Source organism: Balaenoptera acutorostrata, chromosome X (genome assembly GCF_949987535.1).
Source record: "Balaenoptera acutorostrata chromosome X, mBalAcu1.1, whole genome shotgun sequence".
In the NCBI taxonomy this organism is placed as follows: Eukaryota; Metazoa; Chordata; class Mammalia; order Artiodactyla; family Balaenopteridae; genus Balaenoptera; species Balaenoptera acutorostrata.
The window spans coordinates 28,339,821-28,361,097 of record NC_080085.1 but is presented as its reverse complement, the minus strand read 5'-3'; the positions used below and the strand labels follow the sequence as shown (position 1 = coordinate 28,361,097).

The following is a 21,277-nucleotide window of genomic DNA, read 5'->3' as shown; positions in this document are numbered from 1 at the left end:
CAATTTCTTCATTGGGAATATTAGGGAGACAATACACATGATGTATTGAGTGTTAAAAGAGATTCAAATGTGAAAATACCTAGCATTTGGCCTGGAACACTAGGTAGACCCTCCTCTTCTAAAATCATGTCACGTGATTTGGCAGTCTTTACCTCTTACCGTAAGAGCAGCCCAACAGAAAATGTTCATTTAGAATTAATGTTAAATTCATTGAATTTAGCAACACATCAGTAACTCTTCCTTTCTGAGTATGCAAATCTCTCCCCATCATAATATGTGCTTCCTTCAATTGCATTAAGAGCATTTATAATGTAAACGGCTACAGAGCCAATATTTCAAACAGAAGCCATTCTTTAAAAAAAAAAAAAAGTAGCTAAATGTGTTGAAATGCCTCTAACAGTAAAATATTTAGCACTTAATTGCAGATGGGTGATGTTAAATATCCCATTCATTATTATTACTACCACATGCCTGAATAAATCCTACCATAAGCATTAAGCGAGTAGGTAAACAAAGAAATAACACTTCATGTGATGAATGCCAATATAAAGCACGTTTAAACTGTTCTGTCAAGAGACAAGCCTGGAAATGCTAACTGCGTTCCTTAGCTTTTCTGCAATCATCTGAATACATAAATTCAAATTGCAGCTTTTAAAACTTCAAACCAAGGCTTTTGAAATTTCAGAAACACATGCACTTGAAAGAGCAGATTATAACAGGGTCCCGGTGGGATTTGGGCGCCATCTTTTTTTATATTTCAAAGTATAAAAAACAAACCTAGACAAGAAATGACTACCAAATGTTTTCATATTTAAAAAGAAGATGCTGTACTCTTTAAGAAATTAAATCATCAACAAAAAGTTTTCTACAAACATTGTGTGACAAGAAAGATGATAGCAAATAGCTTAGCCGAAGCTTTTACTTTTTAAGTGATGATTTATTCTATCTGGGAGTTCTTAAGACTTTTCCAAATTAGTATACAGTTAATATCCATAAAATCATATGCAAGTCACTGCCTTTCAAACTGATGCTGAAGGTTAATTAGAAAACGTACTTAATTATTTATAGTGCACAGATGAGTCCCAGATACTCTCAGTGTCCAAATACACTGTAAACATAGAAAATTTAGCAGATTTATGCTGGAAAGACAGTAGTTCTATGCAAATTAATTTATTGATTTAATGGAATCCCTACCAAAGTCCCCAATGAGATTTATTTTGTAATTTGACCAAATGATACTTCGTAGTACATAAATTAGAATAGCTAAGGTAAGAGAGGGGTTTAACCTACCAGGAATTAGACATACTTTCAAGCTGCAGTGGTTGAAGTAGTGTATTGCTGTCACAAAAATCTGTGGTGTATCTGCAAAAAGAACCTTATTGAATGTAAAACACAAAATATAATGAAGAAATCACCACAAATCAATAGAGAATAGATTGTGCTGGGGAAAAAAATATCAATTTCTGAAAAACCCTTCAAGGTCAGAAACTCAACTATATAAATTTAAAATGGATTAAGCAGTTAGTTTTTTTAATATTTATGTATTTATTTATGGCTGCATTGGATCTTCATTGCTGCACATGGGCTTTTTCTAGTTGCAGCGAGAGGGGGCTACTCTTCGTTGTGGTGCACGGGCTTGTCATTGTGGTGGCTTCTCTTGTTGCAGAGCACGGACTCTAGGCACACAGGCTTCAGTCGTTGCAGCACGTGGGCTCAGCAGTTTTGGCACGTGGGCTCTAGAGCACAGGCTCAGTAGTTGTGGCGCACGGGCTTAGTTGCTCTGCGGCATGTGGGATCCTCTCGGACCAGGGATGGAACCCATGCCCCTGCACTGGCAGGTGGATTCTTAACCACTGCACCACCAGGGGAGTACCCAGTTAGGTTTTTTTGTTTGTTTGGTTTTTGTTTTTTTTAATGAACATATAAGGATCCAGAATAAAGGCAAATATCTAAACAATTGTAGGGTGGTCACAATTTTCAGAGTAGTATCAATGAAAGAAATAACAAAGAAATTGATAAAATTTTATTTAGAAAGAAGCAAAAATATTTTTAGAAAACGTAAAAGGGAAGCTATAAAAATATTCTCAATAAATATATTTTTAAGATAATGTGAAAAGAGCCCTTACAAACAAATAAGAAAACACTGAGGCAAAATGGGCAACAGACACAGCAGACGACTGACAGTAGAAACAAATGAAAAATATACACATGTATACAAAATTGTTTAATTTTTCTATTAATAAAAAATGTAACAAAATCCATGACAAACTATTTTTCTTTTATCAAGTATATAAATTTTAATGCTCAGTAGTGATAAATCTGTTGACTTTCATATTTTATAACTCTTTTTAAATTTATACTTTATAATTGTTGGTGGAAGTGTACATGTATTCTTAGTACCAGCATTGCAAAGAAATTTAGCAATGTGTATCTAAATTCTTAGTATTCTCATTGTTAACTTTTCTTCCTTATTCTAAGGAAATTAGCAGATAGATGAGCCAAAGCACATAAACAAATGTATTTGTTATAGGGTTATTTATTATAATGAAAAATTGGAACCAAACTAAATGCCAAATAACAGAACAATGGTAAAATATGGTGTACTTATATATGGCTTATTACTCAGATCTTAAAAATCAATTTTTCAAGTAATAAATAATGACCTAAGGAAATACAGTAGCATATTAAATGAATAGGTGTACAATGTTTGTATAGAGTTTGATCCAAATTAAATATATAAATCTTAATTACAATGAAAAGTATATCTCCACTCTTATTCTTTTTTTTTTAAAACACACACACGCTGTATTTTATTTTTACAAGAGATAAATAGACTGACAAGCATTGTACATGGATGACCACAACAAAAGCAACAATGACTGCAATTACCAAACATGAAACACACTCATACTATGTCATAATATTGACATTCAGTCCAGTAATCCTCCACTGTAACAGCTCCTTTACTTTGCAGTGAAAATTGATTTGTATATTCTTTGCCTCTGAGTCCTTGTGGGATTTTTTTTTTAAATTCAAACAGAAAGTCACAAAAATTATACTCATCCTCATCAGTTCACTTAGTCCCATGTAATTAATTTTTTTTTCATCTTGATCTTTTGTTACCACTTTTATGAGTTCATCAGTTTTTCATTAGAGTTCTGAAAATGCTTATTCATTCAGTTCAGCAGTACAGTCAGTTACCAGAAACCTGTACTTGTCAGAGTCTTTTCCATGAATTTCTTGAAGATGAAACCCTTTTATAGGAACATATTTGCAAAAGCATCAGAGTACACCCAGAACTGTCTGTAAATGACAAAAGACTTAAAAATGACCACGGTTAAAGATTTGATGAAAGTTCATAATACTGCAGTTGACAAGAAAATTAGTTATTTCTGAGATACACATTTTAAAGTAATAACTAGGATTATGACTTATAACATTATACCAGAACATATAAGATTTTTAGAAATTTCATGTAATGTCTGAAACATTTATACTAACATATTTCCATACAAATAACCCAATGAAAGTTTAGTATTAGTTGTTTTGTTTGTTTGTTTTTTTATACTGCAGATTCTTATTAGTCATCAACTTTATGCACATCAGTGTATACATGTCAATTCCAATCGCCCAATACAGCACACCACCATCCCCACCCCACCGCAGTTTTCCCCCCTTGGTGTCCATATGTCCGTTCTCTATATCTGTGTCTCAACTTCTGCCCTGCAAACCGGCTCATCTGTACCATTTTTCTAGGTTCCACATACATGCGTTGATATACGATATTTTTTTTCTCTTTCTGACTTACTTCACTCTGTATGACAGTCTCTAGATCCATCCACGTCTCAACAAATGACTCAATTTCGTTCCTTTTTATGGCTGAGTAATATTCCATTGTATATATGTACCACATCTTCTTTACCCATTCGTCTGTTGATGGGCATTTAGGTTGCTTCCATGACCTGGCTATTGTAAATAGTGCTGCAATGAACATTTGGGTGCATGTGTCTTTTTGAATTATGGTTTTCTCTGGTTATATGCCCAGTAGTGGGATTGCTGGGTCATATGGTAATTCCATTTTTAGTTTTTTAAGGAACCTCCCTATTGTTCTCCATAGTGGCTGTATCAATTTACATTCCCACCAACAGTGCAAGAGGGTTCCCTTTTCTCCACACCCTCTCCAGCATTTGTTGTTTGTAGATTTTCTGATGATGCCCATTCTAACTGGTGTGAGGTGATACCTCATTGTAGTTTTGATTTGCATTTCTCTAATAATTAGTGATGTTGAGCATCTTTTCATGTGCTTCTTGGCCATCTGTATGTCTTCTTTGGAGAAATGTCTATTTAGGTCTTCTGCCCATTTTTGGATTGGGGTGTTTGTTTCTTTAATATTGAGCTGAATGAGCTGTTTATATATTTTAGAGATTAATCCTTTGTCCGTTGATTCATTTGCAAATATTTTCTCCCATTCTGAGGGTTGTCTTTTCGTCTTGTTTATGGTTTCCTTTGCTGTGCAAAACCTTTTAAGTTTCATTAGGTCCCATTTGTTTATTTTTGTTTTTATTTCCATTACTCTAGGAGGTGGATCCAAAAAGATCTTGCTGTGATTTATGTCAAAGAGTGTTCTTCCTAGGATTTCCTCTAAGAGTTTTATAGTGTCCAGTCTTACATTTAGGTCTCTAATCCATTTTGAGTTTATCTTTGTGTATGGTGTTAGGGAGTATTCTAATTTCATTCTTTTACATGTAGCTGTCCAGTTTTCCCAGCACCACTTATTGAAGAGACTGTCTTTTCTCCATTGTATATCTTTGCCTCCTTTGTCATAGACTAGTTGACCATAGGCGCGTGGGTTTATCTCTGGGCTTTCTATCTTGTTCCATTGATCTATGTTTCTGTTTTTGTGCCAGTACCATATTGTCTTGATTACTGTAGCTTTGTAGTATAGTCTGAAGTCAGGGAGTCTGATTCCTCCAGCTCCGTTTTTTTCCCTCAACACTGTTTTGGCTATTCGGGGTCTTTTGTGTCTCCATACAAATTTTAAGATGATTTGTTCTAGCTCCGTAAAAAATGCCATTGGTAATTTGATAGGGATTGCATTGAATCTGTAGATTGCTTTGGGTAGTATAGTCATTTTCACAATGTTGATTCTTCCAATCCAAGAACATGGTATATCTCTCCATCTGTTGGTATCATCTTTAATTTCTTTCAGCAGTGTCTTATAGTTTTCTGCATACAGGTCTTTTGTCTCCCTAGGTAGGTTTATTCCTAGGTATTTTATTCTTTTTGTTGCAATGGTAAATGGGAGTGTTTCCATAATTTCTCTTTCAGATTTTTCATCCTTAGTGTATAGGAATGCAAGAGCTTTCTGTGCATCAATTTTGTATCCTGCAACTTTACCATATTCATTAATTAGCTCTAGCAGTTTTCTGGTGGCAGTTTTAGGATTCTCTATGTATAGTATCATGTCATCTGCAAACAGTGACAGTTTTACTTCTTCTTTTCCAATTTGTATTCCTTTTATTTCTTTCTCTTCTCTGATTGCTGTGGCTAGGACTTCCAGAACTATGTTGAATAATAGTGGTGAGAGTGGACATCCTTGTCTCGTTCCTGATCTTAGAGGAAATGCTTTCAGTTTTTCACCATTGAGAATGATGTTTGCTGTGGGTTTGTCATATATGGCCTTTATTATGTTGAGGTAGGTTCCCTCTATGCCCACTTTCTGGAGAGTTTTTATCATAAATGGGTGTTGAAGTTTGTCAAAAGCTTCTTCTGCATCTATTGAGATGATCATATGGTTTTTATTCTTCAATTTGTTAATACGGTGTATCACATTGATTGATTTGCGTATATTGAAGAATCCTTGCATTCGTGGGATAAATCCCACTTGATCGTGGTATATGATCCTTTTAATGTGGTGTTGGATTCTGTTTGCTAGTATTTTGTTGAGGATTTTTGCATCTATGTTCATCAGTGATATTGGTCTGTAATTTTCTTTTTTTGTAGTGTCTTTGTCTGGTTTTGGTATCAGGGTGATGGTGGCCTCATAGAATGAGTTTGGGAGTGTTCCTTCCTCTGCAATTTTTTGGAAGAGTTTGAGAATGATGGGTGTTAGCTCTTCTCTAAATGTTTGATAGAATTCACCTGTGAAGCCATCTGGTCCTGGACTTTTGTTTGTTGGAAGATTTTTAATCACAGTTTCAATTTCATTACTTGTGATTGGTCTGTTCATATTTTCTGTTTCTTCCTGGTTCAGTCTTGGAAGGTTATACCTTTCTAAGAATGTGTCCATTTCTTCCAGGTTGTCCATTTTATTGGCATAGATTTGCTTGTAGTAGTCTCTTAGGATGCTTTGTATTTCTGTGGTATCTGTTGTAACTTCTCCTTTTTCATTTCTGATTTTATTGATTTGAGTCCTCTCCCTCTTTTTCTTGATGAGTCTGGCTAATGGCTTATCAATTTTGTTTATCTTCTCAAAGAACCAGCTTTTAGTTTTATTGATCTTTGCTATTGTTTTCTTTGTTTCTATTTCATTTATTTCTGCTCTGATCTTTATGATTTCTTTCCTTCTGCTAACTTTGGGTTTTGTTTGTTCTTCTTCCTCTAGTTGCTTTAGGTGTAAGGTTAGATTGTTTACTCGAGATTTTTCTTGTTTCTTGAGGTAGGCTTGTATAGCTATAAACTTCCCTCTTAGAACTGCTTTTGCTGCATCCCATAGGTTTTGGATCATTGTGTTTTTGTTGTAATTTGTCTCTAGGTATTTTTTGATTTCCTCTTTGATTTCTTCAGTGATCTCTTGGTTATTTAGTAACGTATTGTTTAACCTCCATGTGTTTGTGTTTTTTTACGTTTTTTTCCTGGTAATTGATTTCTAATCTCATAGCATTGTGGTCAGAAAAGATGCTTTATATGATTTCAATTTTCTTAAATTTACTGAGGCTTTATTGTGACCCAGGATGTGATCTATCCTGGAGAATGTTACGTACGCACTTGAGAAGAATGTGTAATCTGCTGTTTTTGGATGGAATGTCCTATAAATATCAATGAAATCTATCTGGTCTATTGTGTCATTTAAAGCTTGTGTTTCCTTATTTATTTTCATTTTGGATGATCTGTCCATTGGTGTAAGTGAGGTGTTAACGTCCCCCACTATTATTGTGTTACTGTCAATTTCCTCTTTTATAGCTGTTAGCAGTTGGCTTATGTATTGAGATGCTCCTATGTTGGGTGCATATATATTTATAATTGTTATATCTCTTCTTGGATTGATCCCTTGATCATTATGTAGTGTCCTTCCTTGTCTCTTGTAACATTCTTTATTTTAAAGTCTATTTTATGTGATATGAGTATTGCTACTCCAGCTTTCTTTCAATTTCCATTTGCATGGAATATCTTTTTTCATCCTCTCACTCTCAGTCTGTATGTGTCCCTAGGTCTGAAGTGGGTCTCTTGTAGACAGCATATATGTGGGTCTTGTTTTTGTATCCATTCAGCAAGGCTGTGTGTTTTGGTTGGAGCATTTAATCCATTCACGTTTAAGGTAATTATTGATATGTTTGTTCCTATGACCATTTTCTTAATTGTTTTGGGTTTGTTTTTGTAGGTCCTTTTCTTCTCTTGTGTTTCCCACTTAGAGAAGTTCCTTTAGCATTTGTTGTAGAGCTGGTTTGATGGTGCTGAATTCTCTTAGCTTTTGCTTGTCTGTAAATCTTTTGATTTCTCCATCGAATCTGAGTGAGATCCTTGCTGGGTAGAGTAATCTTGGTTGTAGGTTCTTCCCTTTCATCACTTTAAATATGTCATGCCACTCCCTTCTTGCTTGTAGAGTTTCTGCTGAGAAATCAGCTGTTAACCTTATGGGAGTTCCCTTGTATATTATTTGCCTTTTTTCCCTTGCTGCTGTCCATAATTTTTCTTTGTCTTTAATTTTTGCCAGTTTGATTACTCTGTGTCTCAGCGTGTTTCTCCTTGGGTTTATCCTGTATGGGACTCTCTGCCCTTCCTGGACTCCGGTGGCTGTTTCCTTTCCCATGTTAGGGAAGTTTTCGACTATAATCTCTTCAAATATTTTCTCAGGTCCTTTCTCTTTCTCTTCTCCATCTGGGACCCCTATAATACGAATGTTGTTGCGTTTAATGTTGTCCCAGAGGTCTCTTAGGCTGTCTTCATTTCTTTTCATTGTTTTTTCTTTATTCTGTTTCACAGCAGTGAATTCTACCATTCTGTCTTCCAGGTCACTTATCCGTTCTTCTGCCTCAGTTATTCTGCTATTGATTCCTTCTAGTGTCTTTTTCATTTCAGTTATTGTATTGTTCATCTCTGTTTGTTTGTACTTTAATTCTTCTAGGTCTTTGTTAAACATTTCTTGCATCTTCTAGATCTTTGCCTCCATTCTTTTTCTGAGGTCCTGGATCATCTTCACTATCATTATTTTGAATTCTTTTTCTGGAAAGTTGCCTATCTCCACTTCATTTAGTTGTTTTTCTGTGGTTTTATCTTGTTCCTTCATCTGGTACATAGCCCTCTGCCTTTTCATCTTATCTATCTTTCTGTGAATGTCTAAATTTTTTTTTTTTTACAGTAGGTCCTTGTTGGTTATCTGTTTTAAATATAGCAGTGTGTACATGTCAATCCCAAACTCCCAATCTACCCCTCCCCCCCACCCTTCCCCCTGGAATAGTTTTATTTTTTATAGCAGTTTTAGGTTCACAGCAAAACTGAGTAGAAGGTACAGAGATGATTTTTTTTGTACTAAGTCTTTGAAATCTCGTGTGCATTTTACACTTACAGCACACCCCAATTCCCCTTATATCATTTCAAGTGCTCAGTAGCCACATGTGAAGGTTTCTAGTATATTGAACAGAACAAATCTAGACCCTCATAGAGTGCTGTAATGACTTTGGCTTTTTATTTGAATGAATTGGGAAGCAATAGAAGAGTTTTGAGTGCAACGGTGATATAATATGAGTTGAGTTTTCATAGGAGCCCATAATATGACTTGAGTTTTTATAGGATCTACTGTTTTGAGAATAGACAGAGAAGAGAATATCTTCTCATGTGCCTCAGGTAGACTTTGGACAAGCTCCCATCAAAGAACTAAACTGAGGATAGATGAGTACAAATCCAATAACTGGATCTGGTTTGGGGAATTAGTGTAACTGTAGTTATCTCAATGCTCTGTCTTTGCACAGGCTGTGAATAAGATCTCTTTTCATGCTTCAGCACCCAGGTAGACCATTATCTTCTCTGGGACATCTCCTATGTCCTGCCCCGGAAATAACTTATCCTCTACAATATTCCATCATAGTCCTAGATTTACATGCTTCTTCCCTCTCATGGACTGTGAGATCCTCAAGGCAAGGTACATAATACATTAATCTTTGATTCTAATGCCCAGTTGAGTCACTGGAAGTAAATGAGCCCTCAATAAATACGTTTTAACTTGAAGCAAAAAAAAAATTAGCTGAACAGCCCCCAAATGGAAACAACTCATATGTCCACCAACAGAGATATATTATATATTTATACAGTTTAGTACTATACAGTGAGGAAGATAACTACACACAACCCAGATGATGATTGTAAACATTATATTGAGTGAAAGACAATGTATATGATTCCATATACGTAATGTTCATACAGGCAAAGTAATCAAAGTTGACTGGTTACTGTACACTTGGAGGAGGTGACTGCAAGGGTCAAGAGGGGGCCTCTGAGCTTCTGATAACATTCTATTTGTTTTCTGGTTATTTGGTGTATCCATTTTTTAAAACTATATTGAGCTATATAATTATATGTACGCTTTCCTATATGTGTATTATACTTCAATTAAAAACTTATATACCAGAGATATATAGTTCCCAAAAGACAACAAAACAAAAAAATGTAAATTATTTTAAGCGCAGCTCATTTTGCTCAGCTGTGTTATGATTCAATATGTAAGAATAAATTTATGGCTAATTGAGTAACATACAGTATATGTGTTTTTATAATTAAAAACTTCCACTAGTACAACATATGTTAAGTATTTTAAATCAGTTTCCCTCTTTCCTCCAAAAGGATTATGAGTCATAATTTGGAAAACATTTTAACATGCAGTAATTTAGTGGATTCAGTTAATTCTCTTGTTTTTACTTTTACCTTACAATTTTCCATAAAGATGTATTTTATTTAAACATTTTAAAACATGCAGCTTCATTTTAGATACTTACTCTAGTGAAGTTGTTCTCAACCAGGGGCAGTTTTGCCCCCAGGGTGATACTTGACAATGCCGCAAGACATTTTTGGTTGTCAAAACTGGGGGGATGCTACTGGCATACAGTGGGGAAAGGCCAAGGATACTGCTAAACTTCCTGCAGTGCCCAGAGCAGCCCATTCACAACTAAGGATTATTTAATCCTAAATGTCTGTAGTGCTGAGGTTGAGAAACACTGCTCTAGTTTCACAACGTAATGTTGGAATTTTTTAATTAGAATTTTCTTCTTAACTAATTTTAATCTCACCTTTTAGAGATTTTTGAGATATTGAAATTGCTCTGTGAATAAATTTTCTTTCAAAATATTATATTGTTAACATCTTAAAAATGACTTATTTTATTGAAAGTTTGTGCAATTTTTTTTAAGTTTTCTTAAATAAAAAAAGAAAGTTTGAGAAATATGTTGTTGATAACAATTTTATTCTTCTTTCTCCAGGCTAGAAGAACAAAAGGATATCTTGTCAGAATTTCAAAGAGATTTAAATGAATTTGTTTTATGGTTGGAAGAAGCAAATAACATTACTAGTATTCCACTTGAACCTGGAAATGAGCAGCAACTAAAAGAAAAACTTGAGGAAGTCAAGGTAATTTTATTTTCTAAAATCTCCCAGGACCTACTTGTATTAAGAGTATATGAATCTAGGGGCAGTTCCCATGAGGCCCAGTTGTTAGGACTCTGCACTTTCACTATCGTGGTCCGGGTTCAAGCCCTGGTTAGGGAACTAAGATGCCACAAGCCACATGGTGGGGCGAAAAAAAAAAAAGAGTATATGAATCTATTTTTTTAAATGTATTTAATCATTGATTTCCTGTCCACTAGGATATTGATAGTTCCTTACTAGTTTTTTACTAGTTTTTCTCACAACTTTATTTTGTCTTAGCCCAGTGAGTATGTATTTTTTAAAAAGTGTGTATGGGATATATATGTGTGTGTGCTTGTGTGTGTAAAATACATGGTGATACTTTTTTAACTAATTTAAAATTAATTTTAGACTTAATGGAGAATTCCACAGCTCCAAATAATTTCAAAAACTGAGGAGAATCTTTATAGAAATGAATGTCATTTCTTAGGGAAGATCTTAATTGCCAAATCAGTCTCACTACTTCAGCCTTTAACTAAAGGCATTCAATTTGCCTGAAGCAATATTTTGTTTCGGTTTGTTTTGTCTGTGGTGTTGGGGAGGTGATGTTGGTTCACTTTCTATACTGGTTGAATAGACTTACAGTTTATTCAAGTGGTTTTTCATGCCTACCTACTGTGCTCTCTGCTTAATACTGATTACCTCTCCTGGCTGACTGAGATGCTTTGATTGTGCAGTTGGATGAACTTCCATGGTTTTAGTTTTAGGAAAGAAACTCTTTTGGATCTGTTTTACTTTAATTCTTGAAGGGAAGGTGAAAGGGAAAGGGAAATTAACATTTAATCATCCCCTATTTTATACTAAGTATTAGGTGTGTTTACATCTGCTATTTTATTTAATCTTATCAAACTTTGAAAATGGTTGTTATTATCCTCATTTTATGAGGTCACACAAAGGGAAATGGAACTGCTTCTTTATCAATGATTCGGATGGTTTGCACATGCAAATTAGACTCCACGTCAACTACTTATTTCTGTGAAATAAGAAATGTGTACCTGAACAGAGGATAAAGTATAAAAAGAAAAATATTGCTTAGTTCAATAAAGAAATATTGAACACCTACTATATGTCAGATAATGCACTAGGTATTTGAGAGTCAACAAATAAAAAGTTTTTGATCCATAATTCATTTGAAGATGGTTATGCCATGGAAAACTAAACTCAGTCTGTTCTTGAAAATTCATCTTTCCTAAATGTATTGAGTGTTATATATAGCAATCTAATTGATAACTCATTTAAGAGACATGTTTAGTGGTGTTCACTTATTAAGAAATATGCATTGATTTCCTTTTTTCCTTAGACAGTCTAGATCAGCACTATCTAGTAGAACTTTCTGTCATGATGGATTTGTTGTACATTATCAGTTTTAGTAGCCACTAGCTGTATGTGCCTTTTGAGGACTTGAAAGGTAGCTAATGTGACTGAGGAATTGAGTTTTTAATTTTAATGACTGTTAATTAATTTAAATTTAAATAGCCTCATGTGGCAAGTGGTACCGTATTGAACAGTGCAGCTATAGATGACACAAATAAATAAAACAGTTAATAAAACTATGGTAGTTTTGTAGGTCGTGGGAAAGGGCACTTTTAATGTGATGTTAAATGAGTAAGAGAAGTTCAGGGATGTGGAGGTGTCAAAATTAAGGGTTCTTGAATGAACCCGGCCAAGTTTGAATCACAGCTCTATTGCTTGCTTCTTTTGTGTCCTTGGACCTGCTATTTAACCTCTCTGTCTCAGTTTCATTCTATGTAAGATGAAGATAATAGGATATACCTCAGAATTATTATATAAAAGTTAACTGAGATAATATATGTGAAGAGCTTAGCATAGTGCCTGGTACCTGGTATGTTCTCAAAGTTAGTTATCTCTTAATATGATAATGCAATTTCTTACTCAGTGGTATGTTACAGTATGGAGACCTAATACCTGAGAGGATGATTAAATTTGTCCAGATTGTTTTGTTTCTGAGAGGTGTGTTTTTACACTCTTGACACTGTTTGGGGTATTGTTTTAGAGCTTATCATTACTACATAACATTTTTCTCTTGAAAAAGAAATCTCTGAGGGATAAGATATTCTGATCCTTTCTAGGATGGGCTGATTTACTTGGGAGTGGGCGTTTTAGTCCCCCAAGCTCCGTGCTCTGTAGAAAACTTGGTATTTGAGGAACCAGTGGGCCTCCAGCCTTGCTTCATTTTGATAGACTAATCAATAGAGGCAAAGACAAAGTAGTTGGCATTGTGCTGTAATTCATTTTAAACGTTGTTGCATTTGTCTGTTTCAGTTACTGGCAGAAGAGTTGCCCCTGCGCCAGGGAATTCTAAAACAATTAAATGAAACTGGAGGAACAGTGCTTGTAAGTGCTCCCATAAGCCCAGAAGAGCAAGATAAACTTGAAAATAAGCTCAAGCAGACAAATCTTCAGTGGATAAAGGTTAGCCATTAACCATCTGTCCTGTCACATGTGTTAAATGTTGCAAGCATTTGTTTTGTTTCATGGTGCTTAATTGGTGGGGGTGGGGGAGAGGGGCTGGTTTTGTGGATTGTTATTTGTGTTATATATTTTTTTAAACTTGGCCATTTGATTTGGCTGTATGATTTGTTGTGGATGGAAGGAATGGTGATGGTGAACGACGGTACGTTAATGACCAAATGCCAAGATATACACCACTATTACTTTATATGAACTATTCTAAAGAATTAGACTGGAAGGCGGATGAAGTGATTAATTTAGTGTTCAGGTATATACTGACAATATTAAAGCAAGATGGAGGTGGTCTAGCTCAACAAGTATCATAAATCAAAATTACTTATCCTTACCTATAATATAGACTTAACCAGTGATTAATGCATGATAAACTTCTCCAAAAGGTGTTTTATTTATTTATTACTATTTATTTACTTATTTACTTACTTGTGAGTCTTCATCTTTCTAACTTGGATACTTTTTAAATCTAATATTTTAAAATGCTTATCAAAGTAATGCATACTTATTCTTTAAAACCAAGTAGTGCATATGAATTTATAATGAAAAGCAACATCAGTTGATCCCTCACTATTTAGTGAAAGGCAGTCTTCTTCCCACTGTACTGCTGTGGCAACTTTATCATAAATCAAGTGAACATATATGCATGAATCTGTTCTGGATTCTCTATTCTCTTCCATTTGATTATCACTGTCCTTCAACTAGTACCACACTGGCTTTATAACAATCATCTTTCAACAGCTTTATTGAGATATAATTTATATACCATACAATCCACCCATTATAAAGTGTACAAATCAATGGTTTTGGTATATTTACTTTTTAAATTGTGGTAAAATATATATAACATAAAATCTGTCATTTTAACCATTTTAAGTGTATAATTCACTGTCATTTATTATATCCACAATGTGAAACCATTACCATTGTCTATTGCTAAAACATTTTCATTTTTCATTACCCCAAACAGAAATTCTGTAACCATTAAGTAATAACTCCCCATATCCCTACCCCCGATCCCCCCCAAAACAGTAACCTCTAATCTACTTTCTGTCTCTATGAATTTGCCTATTCTAGATATTTCATATAAGTGGAGTCACACTATATTTGTCCCTTTGTGTCTAGATTATTTTACTTGGCGTAAGGTTTTAAAGTTTCACCCATGTTGTAGCAGGTATCAGAACTTCATTCCTTTTTGTGACTGAACAAGATTATATTGTGTATGTGTGTATATATTCAATATATATACATATACGTATGTGTATATATACATGCATGTATACATACAATGTATATATGTATATATATACCTACAGATACATATAATATATACATACATACATGTATATGTGTGTGTGTGTGTGTGTATATATATACACACATACACACAAACCCAACATACTTGTTTTATAAAAAAAATTGGGGATCTGGTAGTGTAAATCCTCCAACCTTATTCTTCTTAGTCCAGAGTGTTTTTTGCTATTTTTGGTTCTTTGGTTTACCAAATAAATTTTAGAACCAACTTGTCATTTTTTACGAAAACCTGCCAGGATATTGATTTGAATTGTGTTGAATTTATAGATCAATTAACATTTTTACAATATTGAGTAATCGAATCCGTGAAAATGTTACATCCCTTCATTTATTTAGGTCTTCTTGAATGCCTTTTTAGAAATATTTTGCAGTTTTCAATCCAGAGGACCTGCACATGTTTTATTAGATTTAATCCCAGATATTTGATATTTTGATCCTTTTATAAATGGGATTCATTTCAAATTTTATTTTCTTTTTGTTGCTGGTATATAAAAATAGATTTTTTTTTACATTAAGCACACATCCAGTGTCCTCGCCAAATTCACTTACTAATATTAATGGTTTGTAAAACATTTTGGATTATTTTAATGTACACAATCGTGTCATCAAATAGAGGAAGTTGCTCTTTTCAATCCTTATGATTTTAATTGTTTTTGCATAAACTTGGACCCCTAAAACAGTGTTTAATAGAAGTGGTGATAATGGGTAACCTTGGTTCATTCCCTGTTTCAGGTGGAAAGCTTTCAGTAATTGATCATTAAATACAATGTTTCTTGTAGGACATTTTATAGATCCTCTTAATCAGATTAAGGAATTTTTCCTTGTTCCTTTTCTCAAGTTTTTATTATGAATATGTATTGAACATATTCATATACTTTCTCTGCATTTATTAAAATGATTCTATGATTTTTCTCCTCTGAATGTGATAAACAACAGCCATTGTTTTTGGAATGTGAAACTACTCTGGGATTCCAGAAATAAATTCTATTGGTCATGATGTCTTGTACTTTTTATAGATTGCTAGATTCAGTTTTCTAATATGCTGTTTATGATTTTTATCTTTGTTCATGGCAGGAAATGGTCTGTAATTTTTTTTGAATCCTTCTTGAGTGTTGATAGCATTGTTAGACTAGACTTATAAAACAAGTTGAGAGGTGCTCTCTTTCTTTGTTCTGAAATAACTTGAAGACTGGTATCATTGCTTCCTGAGATGTTTGGAAGAATTCACTTGTAAAGCCGTCAGTGCATGGGGTATTATGTTTTGTTTTGTTTTATTGTTATTGTTGGGTTTTTTTGGTGAGAAAGTTTTTGATAATTGATCCATTTTTTAAATAGATACAGGGATGGTTAGATTTTTATTTCTTTGTGTGTCAGCTTTTTTAAGTTGTGCCTTTCAAGGAATTTGTCCATTTCCATGCTATTTTCCCTTTTGGGGCTGAGGACTTTGTTCATACAGCTAGTGATCCTTTATATATTTATATTTAAGAATGAGAAAATAGAAAGACTGCAAGCTCTAAGTACCTGAATGGGTCTTGTTAACTGGGATATTTTACTCTATGTGCTAAGGTAGAGAGCTGAGTCTCTTGTTGAAAGAGAACTTCAAAGTCTATAATGCAGTGGGCTTTATTCTGAGGTATCCATACCAACTGCTGAGATTCCTTCCAGACACCAAGTTCAGTTTCTTTAGGTAAGAACTACACTTATTGTTTTGATTTATGTTTATTTTTGCCTGTAGGTAAGTGCTAAGGGAAGACCATTCATTGTGTGGTAGTTTTGATATTGACACAAATTTTCATCTACAAACTTTCAGTACCCAAATTTTACATGCTTCTTATTCCCAAATACCATGACGTCTTTAATCCAAATGCTCTCCAGGTTTTGCCAAGTTCAGATCCCCCTGTACCTAAGGCTTCTTCTCTCTTACTTTATATGTCCTCATATGTACTTTCTCCATATGTGCTTTTGACCTTCCAAGGATGTTTTGAAACCTCTCATCCACTTTTGACTACAGTTCTGCTACCTTATTGAGCATATTTAATACCTGTTAACTTTGTTCTATTCAAAATATAAAGCAAATTGTAATCCTTTAAATCAGGAGCAAAATCCTTGCCAAGAAAATATTGTAGAACTATAATTTTCATGTAATATAAAATGGCTTCTTTCAAAAATGGCACAGTTGCCTCTAAAGAATTGCTTGTTATTCATCAATACTCAACTAAATTGAGAGGTGTGAACAAGTTATACTGAGAGAAGTTTCCATATGTAGATGATTTGAAAATAAAATAATAGAGACTTAATTTTGAATTGTGTCAGGATATTCATTATATTTTTAAATTGATGGTGCTGAAGTTCCTGTAACAGATCTTTTACATGACTGATAAAATATTTATGAACTGAAATGAGTACCAATTATATGGCATTAAATTCAAAATGTGTGTTTTGATCTCTATAATTCAAGCAACTAGGTATTTGGGAAAAAATCTTTTATTTTTATCTATCAACACTATTTAAGTTTTTTGAGTTAATTTTTTTCCTACTGAAAAATGTAAAGTTTCTTCCTTTAATAGTTTCACAATAGCCACGTAAACATATAGACACTTGCATCTGGAGGGAATGTATTTTCCTAGTAATTAAATTTTGTAGCCACATAACAATACAAATAAAATCATTCCTCATAGGAAGAGAACAAGGAGGAAAGATGCCCCAAAATATTCCACAATATCTCAGTATATCTTGATATTACAAAAAGGAACACAAAAATTATAATTGTAGGAAATGTGAGAGAACTATCAAAAACGTACAATAGCAGCTTTGTGAATAGTGAAACGTGAGTCAAGCTTTTATCTTTTCTGCAACAGAATAAAAAGTCAATTTTTTATGATAGAAAATTAAAACTAAGACTATGAGTACCATCTTGTGTAGACTTACGTTACTATATCACTCATAATATCTGTCTTATCCCCAAATTATAATTTTCATACTATATCTTTGCCACCAAATGTCATAGAAGTTGGAATGTTATTCACTAGTCATATTAAAAATTATTTGTCACTTCTCAATCCCTATGCCACCCTATGCCTGTTGGCTTAAATTTAAGAATAGACAATGAATGATTAGTGCCAGATTTATGTCATTACACAGGTCAACAGTTTAAAAAGAATAAGATGGTCAAGATGATCAAGAGACAGTCTTGATCATCATTAAACCTCAGATTCTCAGTCATTAGAAGAGAGAAGAAATAATGGAGACCCCTTCCCTGTATTCTCCAGCACACTCCTTCATCTAAAGGCTAGAGTGAGTGTTATAATTGTAACTGGTAGGTCATGGTTGCGGGGGTACCAACATGCCAATTCCTTAACAGTTAGTATCTCTAAAACTGTCCTACTATCTCAGTATCTGGTGGCAGGTGCCCTTCTCCACAGCTAACTCTAATATGTTGTACCCTGTGTATTTAGCCAACTTACCAATTACTTTGGCACGTTTATGTTTTTATTACTGAAGAGAGGAAACAGCAATGGGAGGTAATATAGCTATTCCTTTAAGGGAGTGGTGGACTCTGTAATGGGTTTGTTGCAGAACTGTGTTAACTTGCCGTGGCCTGGGTAGCATCTCTTTATAGCAGAGATGGAAAATGTTGCTTTGAAGCTGAATCTAGGTCTTGGTTTAAATTGTGGCTTCCTCCAGATAAGGATCATGAAGTGATATCCTCATTTTTGCCTAATACATATTTTGAGCTTTACAGTCTAACAATAATATCCTTAAGATCTACAAAATGGGAATGTTATTAAAGCTAGCCTCTGTGTTTTTCTCCCTCTAAGTGTCTCACACATGATCTTCATACACATGTCTGATTCTGTGTTGATTGCAATATTTATCACTCATCATATTTCTTTGTATGTTCTCTGAACTTTGTGTGTGTGTATGCGTGTGTGTAAAGGGTTCTCCCTCCCTTCCAACCTCTCCCCATCACTATTACCCTCTTCCTTTTTACTCTGTTATATATGTCTTTGCCTATGAATTGATATCTTTCTATGTCTACCATGAATCTACTTTGCTAAATTCATATATGTCAGGTTTTTTTCTGCCTGGGTAGTGTATGCAACACATTCTCTCCTACTCTCTCTTTCTTTGACTCTACCTTTTAATCCTTCTTTCGTCTTCTCCTGTCCTTGTCACTTTGTGTCCCCTTTCTTCATTGTTCTTTTGGTGCATTATGTGTAGGTATTTTTTCAACTACCCATTATTTAGAACCAAAACATGTTTTATCAGCCTTAATTTTTGAATCATCTTATAAGCTTCCTATACTTGGTTGAAAAGGTGGAAAGAAGGAACATTTATTTTGTAGACTCATAGGATTATTCAGATGGAAGGAGCCTAACGAAACCCAGTTACTTTCACATCTTCTAGATTAGAACACTGAGTCCTAGAAAGGTTTTGTGACTTATTTGAGAACACATTATTTAAATGTAAAGGTTATTCCAAATTAAATGGGTTTTTTTTAACTTTTCAGTGAAACTCAAGTGGTTTTCCTGTGGATAATATGGTAGAAAGAAAGAAAAAACATGGTTTCCCATGTCATTCCATTGCTCATTTGAAGGAAAAAATTGAGATTTCTTTTCATTTAAAGAAACCGTATGAGTGTTTTTGCTTTGCTTTTTACCCTTTTTGGAAAACTGGATGCTGTGTTTTCAAATTATTTTCCAGAACCTTCTTTACTGTGGACCATTTGTAATTGTGGAATACAGGAACACATGTTTATGTTTCAGAATTAGTTATATGTCTATTTTTGATGTTAAATAACGTAACAGGTAGTATATATTATACATTCCTATTAGTCACAATAAATAAATTTCATTTTATTGAATACATTTAAAATTTTGCCTCATATTTTGCCATTTATTTGTAAATAGTAAATTACTATTTTAATTTGTTAAGGCCTAGGCATTATTAAATAGTGCATATAAAGACTTAAAATATTTTACAAACACAAATAAGAAATTTTGCTGGAAGGCGAATTTCAATTAAGTGCACCTTAACAAAAAAATATCATCCACTTTACCTAGACATAAATAAGGTTTAAAAATTAATATATGTAGCAAACTTTAATATAGGAATAACTTTTGTAATATTGATAATAGTACAAGGATTGTTTTCAAACTAAATCACAAAATAAATATTATGAAAGTAAAAATACATATGGTGAAACTCATAGGCCAGACGATCTACAATATACAAATGACTGTATCTAAATTTCCAGAAATCTGGTTCATTTTGTATTAACCCCTAATCATGTTACTTCTTAGTATCCATCCAAGCAGTAAACATTTTAGATTTGTTCTTTTTATTTGTGTCAGGTAAATAAACGTTTGGTCTTTTTCCAGGTATGTTTGTCATGTAATGCCAGCCGTTATTTGCCATTGCTATAAATCTGGAGACTAAAAAAGAGAAAGTTAAATCAAGCTAAAGCTCGGCATTTCCATTCCTTGCTCAAAAGTGGACATTTGCTCCGATGGATTATTTTCCTAGCAAAGACCATGATTAATAGATTGTTCTAGTAGTGACCATTCAATCCTGCCCTTAATGTGTGAACTACTTTTGTTAACTACAGAAAAGAATCTTTGCAAGAAATACAAAAAACTGGTATTTACCTATTTGCTATTAAGATACATAGCCTGATAATTCTTGAAAGTCCATCATCTTGGAAGTTTCTTTTATATAGTTAATAATTACATCGTAACATTTATTCATTCATTTAAATCATTCATTCAACAGACATCTAATGAGTGACCACTGTATGCCACATGCTCTCCTAAGGATATCATAATCAGTTCCCACCCTTGCCTTATTTAACGGACATTCAGAATTACATAGGGCTTGGCATTTTAACTACTCATATCTCTAATTTGTAGTTGCTAAATAGTTTGAAGCTGAGAGTTGAGTGGCAGAGTCGTAATTAAAAGTTTATAACATAAGCATCCTTGACTTTGCTTCCTATAATTTCACAGTAAGATAGGGGTCCTTACTAGGTTGTGTGTCATGAGTCATGATTTTGCCTGTTGTCCCATCATAATTTTGAATAGCTCCCTCTTTCACTCTCATGTGTGAGCTCCCACTTTGGAAGACTGAAAAAATATATAAGGTTTACCCCAGTTATGAGAACAAACATCAGGCTCTTAAAGGTGGGCCTGGCCCAGTACTCAATAAGTATTATTATCATCACTGCTAATGTTCTCTTGACACTTCTGTAAGTTGAGATGTTTGGCCTGTCCAAGAAACCTGTTTGCCATTACTACCAGATTAATCACAATTTAATAAGTTTATAATAATATGTGGTTTTTAACTTTCCAAATGATCGAAGTTTCAGGCAATGCCAAGAATATGGATCAGACATTTTACAAATGAAAAGTAAACGGGAGTTGTGAGGAGGCAGTTTATCGTGGTGATTAATAGTGAGGTTTATGGATTATAGATTCTACCCTTCAGTTATAACATCTGCAAAATTCAGGTAATCGTATAACATACTTTCCAGGTTGTGGTGAAAATTCAATGAGATAGTACATGGGAAATGCATAACACAGTAGCTGGT

At 33.9% G+C, this 21,277-nt stretch overlaps 1 protein-coding gene across 3 annotated transcripts in view; it reads left to right on the top strand.

Moving 5' to 3' along the window:
- DMD (dystrophin) overlaps positions 1-21,277 on the top strand; it is a 2,123,648-nt gene that overhangs the window by 1,291,016 nt on the left and 811,355 nt on the right. For 2 of the 3 annotated variants that reach the window (XM_057539123.1, XM_057539124.1), the window contains exons 1-2: positions 10,693-10,836; positions 13,177-13,326. Coding sequence is in view for 1 of the 3 variants with exons in the window: in XM_057539128.1 (XP_057395111.1) it covers positions 10,689-10,836; positions 13,177-13,326 (298 nt within the window). In the remaining 2 variants the exon portion in view is untranslated. Of the gene's footprint in view, positions 1-10,688; positions 10,837-13,176; positions 13,327-21,277 lie in introns of those variants that run through there. The other variant, XM_057539128.1, reaches the window with a different exon arrangement.